Genomic DNA, 5,149 nt, shown 5'->3' with positions numbered 1-5,149 from the left:
TTTTAACTATTTCAGAATGTCTCGGAGTACTTTCTCGGATCTTCTGGATGTACTGAAAATTCACATTGAAAAAGTTGACACAAGTATGAGAAGAAGTATCCCTGCTGAAGAGAGACTTGCAATTACATTAAGGTGGGTACACTTGTATAAGCAGACAAATAGTTCATTTCATAGTTGTACAAGGAACACAGGAGTGAAATGTGTTTGGCTACGGCTGAAATTATAATTTAATTAGACAGTTACATGTATTTTAAGGGTATAGTTGAAGCATTTATTATCATATTATTAAAAAAAAACATTTTCTGAACATACCCCAAATAAGTAACATTTATTATTACGTGACACGATATTGTCTCAAAGATCCAACACATAAATGTTTATCGTTTTGCACACGAAAATAAATTCTTTCATAAATTTAGAAGAAAATTGTTAGATAACATATTTATTTGTTATTCACTGAAACTGCTCTTTCCATGAAGGTCACATGTCTTATAATTTATTAGGTATCAGTTAAAATAGTCTTCACAAATACTTGACGTATCAGACTGGAGAGATACTGATGAGGAAGCTGCTGGTGACATTGGTGATAAGGCGTGGCATTGCAGCGGCTGCTGGGGTTGACTCATTAACTGCGATGTTTCTGAAGTTGAATGAGACCCGTAGTTGTAAGACTGACTGATGGTGGGTGTAAATTGTTGGTTGCGTACTCCAGAGGTACTTGTATTACTACTAGGGTATGGAAGCGAAACAAATGATGGGCCTGTGATCACTGATGGAGAAGAATGAGGGTAGACAGAAGTCTGAGAAGGACATCGATGACCAGAAATTGACACCTGATTGTACCTTCTTAAGGTGTTTAAAAAGTCGCTTTGAACTTCAAGTTTCATATCGTCTGGCAGACGTTTGAAGTACGGCAAAAGACTCAACAAGAAATGCCTGTCACTGTCTTCTTCTTCTCTACCTGCATGTCGTTTTTCCATATTTCTTCTAAGCGACTGAAGTAGCTCAAGTTCTTCTGTTTCTGGTGACGGTTTTTTTCTTTTAAGAGAAGTAGGTGCCGTAGATGTAGCTGCTGCGGGTGTGGCTTGCGTGTGCAAGTCTGGAGATTCTTCTGTTGTAGGTTTGGTGTCGCATACTGGCAATAGGAAAGTTAACTGCTGGAAATATATATATTGTTTCCTGCCATCTGCTGCAGAACCTGATTTACAATTCCTCTGTTTAGCCAGTTCTCTTCTGAAACAGTCACGTAGATTCTTCCATTTCCGTTGCAGATCTGCAGCTGAAAAAAAAAAAAAACAATAATGTAAGGTGCATATTTTTAGTGTGTGTGTTTTTTTTTTTTTTTTTTTGCAGGTACCTTGCTACAGGATGTTCGTTCACAGAATTGCATTACACATTCCGTTGTGGAATTTCCACATGTCGCAAGATTGTTATTGAAGTGTGTGAAACAATATGGCGGCTTTTACATGAAGCATGTTTCCCGCAGTTAATGCAAGAGGACTGGCTGAAGATTGCTGACGGTTTTGGAACACGTGCAAATTTCCCAAACTGTTTAGGAGCAATAGATGGCAAGCATGTAAGGCTTATTCAACCTGCTAAAAGTGGGTCAACCTATTTTTCCTACAAGAAATATTTTTCCATGGTGTTGTTAGCATTATGCGACTCTAATTATAGGTTTTTATTTGTTGATGTTGGTTCTTATGGAAAATCATCAGACTCAGCAATATATAAAAACAGTGAGCTGTTTCAGAAGATGAAGGATAATACGTTGAACATCCCAAGTGATAGGCCAATAGTTGAAAATGGAGAGCCACTTCCCTTTACCTTCGTAGGTGACGAAGCATTTGCTCTTTCAACTCACATGCAGAGGCCTTATGGTGGGAAAAATCTTACTCAAAAAAAGAAAATATTTAACTACAGGCTGTCACGAGCCAGACGTTACATCGAATGCACTTTCGGCATACTTACAAATAAGTGGCGTATCTTTCACAGGCCATTGGACGTGAAAATTGAAAACGCAGAAACTATAGTGAAAGCATGTTGTATTTTACACAATTTTGTTAGAGAAAGGGATGGTGTTGAATTTGACAGCACTCTGAACGTCGTGGGACTAGATGAAGGGGAGCCGCTTACACGACCAGGAAATACACGATCAGCTTTAACAATCCGAGAAAAGTTTTCCGATTACTTTTCTAGTGAACAAGGGTCAGTGCCATGGCAATATTTTTTGCTTTGAAGAGTGAACAATACTAGTGAAATTTAACTTTTATATGTTTATAATACATTTGAAACAAATAAAGTGAATGCAGGGCTGCACGAAATATTCAGATCACCACTAACCACTTATATTTATAAATTACACTTACCTGCTTTATTTTTATGGACGCTATCCATGGCTTTGAAGTTCTCAACGAACATATCGCACACCTCTTCCCATGCCTTTCCCTTTTTGCATTTGTTAGCATACTCATCACATCTGGAATCCCAAATAGCTGGCCTTGATTCTATTTCGATTATAAAACGGTCACAATCGAACGCCATCTTCCTCGCCAGCACATACAACCAGATACTGACCGACAGTCGCTCGGACGCGCGGCTAAAAGTCGCCCGTGTGCAAGGCTCCCGCACGACTGGTCGCCGCGATCTGTCGCGGGGATTCGCGTCTGCTGGCGACAGACGCGCGATGGAGACGCGCTCAGTCGCCCGTGTGCCAGGTTCTCACCCACGCCCATGCTATCTTATGGCAAGCGATTTCCCGGCGACCGAGTCGCGCGTCTCAGTCGCGCGACTCGGTCGCTCGTGTGTCAGGGCCCTTATCTCTGTCCGCGATCTCTCGCTCTCGGCTTCTCCCAAGCGCTAACTGGCGACCATGATTCACAAACGTGTCCTTGAAGCTTGCCTTATTTATATAGGAAAATACAAACCAAACATATTAGTTGTAAATAGCGCAAATGTGGTAGTTCTTAGAGAATTATGACTATAATAATTAGTTATATGTATTAGTTCTGGTACAGATTTAAACAAAAGTGTGCCCCGAAAAAATGAAATTGCACATACATATTGTTTTCAAAGACAAATTCTGTACTGGTTGACATTACACTGACCATTTGAGACATGCATTAAGTTCATCAGCTAGTTTAGAGCATGGTATAAGGGGGAGAGTTTGTCGAAAATCAGAATACAATAAAATGAGTACACCATCAAATAGCTGTTCATTTTCTCACCAACCTTTAAGTTTGCGATAAAGAGCTTGTAGATCTTTTTGTTTGTGAGGCATATGCATTCGTCCCATATAAAGAGCCTATATGATTGTAGTACTTTACCAATTCCAGAATTTTTGCTGAATTGGCATGTTGTTGTCACGATTCCAGATAACGAAATTTCCAGCAAAAATTTTAGCGGCTCATATTTAAACACTCCCATTTAACCTTTGTCAGACCAGTCACCCCAATCTTTCCCTCTACTGGATCTGATTTTTGCCAATGCAATGCATGTCGTGCAGTGTACTCGTCTAACCCCGCTTCTAACGCACATTCACTGGCTGATATTCTCCTCCTCCTCTCCGTGTCAAAGAGTGCTTTCCCCAGCGGACTCTCACATCAGGCAGTTCCTGAGAACCCTCCTTACGTGAGCGAGTTTCGGACACGAACACGAGTCGTCTTGCCCAAGCCCTCGGCACGTCCCCAGGCTCGGTAGAGCCTCCTTTCCGACTGAGGTTGCGAGTTTTCACCCCCCCCCCCCCCCTTCATAAAAGGCATCACAGGGAACATTGGCCAGAGAAATGACCTGGGCCAATAACCCCGACGACTCAAGGCTAAGACACAGCCTTCCTAACGTATGGCCGCGCTACACCACTGCCCCCTGGCGACTTCTGTTGTAAGCTATGTCCGCTAGTCCTTTTGCCAGTCGCCAGAGATCGGTACCTGTCCCTCGATTAGCCCCACGTTGTAGCAGACAACTTGAGTGAGTCGATATTTACTCGTTTCGGACACCTCTCAGTAGGTCGCGCGGACATCGGCCAGTGCTACCAACTTCGAGATATCGAAGTCAGAGTTTTGTTTATTTACCACTCGGAAAACTACGGACTGAATCATATCATCGGCGAGACGCCCCGCAAGACTCCTGTCCGGCCGTAACTAAAGATGTAGTCAGCTCGGCAAGGGATGCTGTCCCTACAAGTCTTTTCAATTAGTTCTTATCCCATCTACATTCATCGTAGAAGTAGTTATGCTTCAGTAGTTATATTTAACATATACATATATATATTTTTTTTAATTATGGAAACATCCGTGACTTCCGTGATTTTGCGATCTTCGGATCCTGGCGAGCTACGCTTCGAACACTAGAAGCCACCTCCCTGTCTGACAGGGTCAAAGGGTCCAAGAGCCATATCCGGACATAGCAGTTCCTCCTTCGAGTCCTCCAGCAATCAGGACAACTAGGGTGCCCTGAAGACACATATAATATCTGTTTCGGCCAGCGAGCACCAAACCTCCGGTGCTAAAGTTTTTTTTTTTTTTTTTTTTTTTTTTTTACTTCCCTAACCACTTTTGCATTACGACGTAGACAACATCAAAAACCAGAAATATTTATTTTGGGACTTTATAGCACTTATTGATCACTTTGGGATTGTTTTTTTTTCTAACGTTTTATTTCTTTATTGGTTACCGACGCTAAATGAAACCTAATATTCCGTTTAGGGCCGGCCTATAATTTCAGATATTTTACAAGCCATATTTTTAATTATGTAATTTTAATGAGCTTTAATGTAAATTTAATAATTTAATATAATTATAATATATATGTAAATCAATCAGAGGTTATCAATTTCATGTTATAAGCATTACCAGTCAAATAAACATATAGATACTTATATCTAGACGAAATCACACCTCGTTTCTTTTTTTCTATTTTTTTTTTTTTACTTTTTGAAACTAAAAGAATCACCGTTACAGCTGTGCATGATAAAAGGTTAGCATTGATATGTAATTTAAACTTATTTTCCAACACTGCACAAACGTAACAAATGTCAGCCTCATCCACATAGACCCTGCCTCAGGCGAGGAAACTGTATGCATATTTACATTTCTTACACCAGTACGTAAAAATAATCTTCTGGTATTTTTCACGGTACATGGCTGAAAACAGC

The 5,149-nt window shown here is 40.6% G+C and overlaps 1 protein-coding gene across 1 annotated transcript; it reads right to left on the bottom strand.

The window, feature by feature from the left end:
• Positions 1-298: 298 nt before the first annotated feature.
• On the bottom strand, positions 299-2,804 carry LOC134531082 (uncharacterized). The gene is made up of 2 exons (XM_063366619.1): positions 2,367-2,804; positions 299-1,279 (listed from the first exon to the last, which is right to left on the bottom strand). Exons 1-2 carry the CDS (start codon positions 2,539-2,541, stop codon positions 507-509), a joined length of 948 nt encoding a protein of 315 aa, XP_063222689.1. The 5' UTR covers positions 2,542-2,804; the 3' UTR covers positions 299-506.
• Positions 2,805-5,149: the final 2,345 nt, after the last annotated feature.

This window comes from Bacillus rossius, chromosome 3, assembly GCF_032445375.1.
Source record: "Bacillus rossius redtenbacheri isolate Brsri chromosome 3, Brsri_v3, whole genome shotgun sequence".
Classification (NCBI taxonomy): Eukaryota; Metazoa; Arthropoda; class Insecta; order Phasmatodea; family Bacillidae; genus Bacillus; species Bacillus rossius.
The sequence above is the reverse complement of the archived record's forward strand: the minus strand, read 5'-3'. Positions and strand labels throughout refer to the sequence as shown.

Coding starts and splice junctions, on each gene's coding strand:
- LOC134531082 (XM_063366619.1), bottom strand. CDS start 2,541: ATGGCGTTCGATTGTGACCGTTTTATAATCGAAATAGAATCAAGGCCA. Junction 1,280..2,366: donor CGTCCATAAAAATAAAGCAG/GTAAGTGTAATT, acceptor TTTTTTTTTCAG/CTGCAGATCTGCAACGGAAA.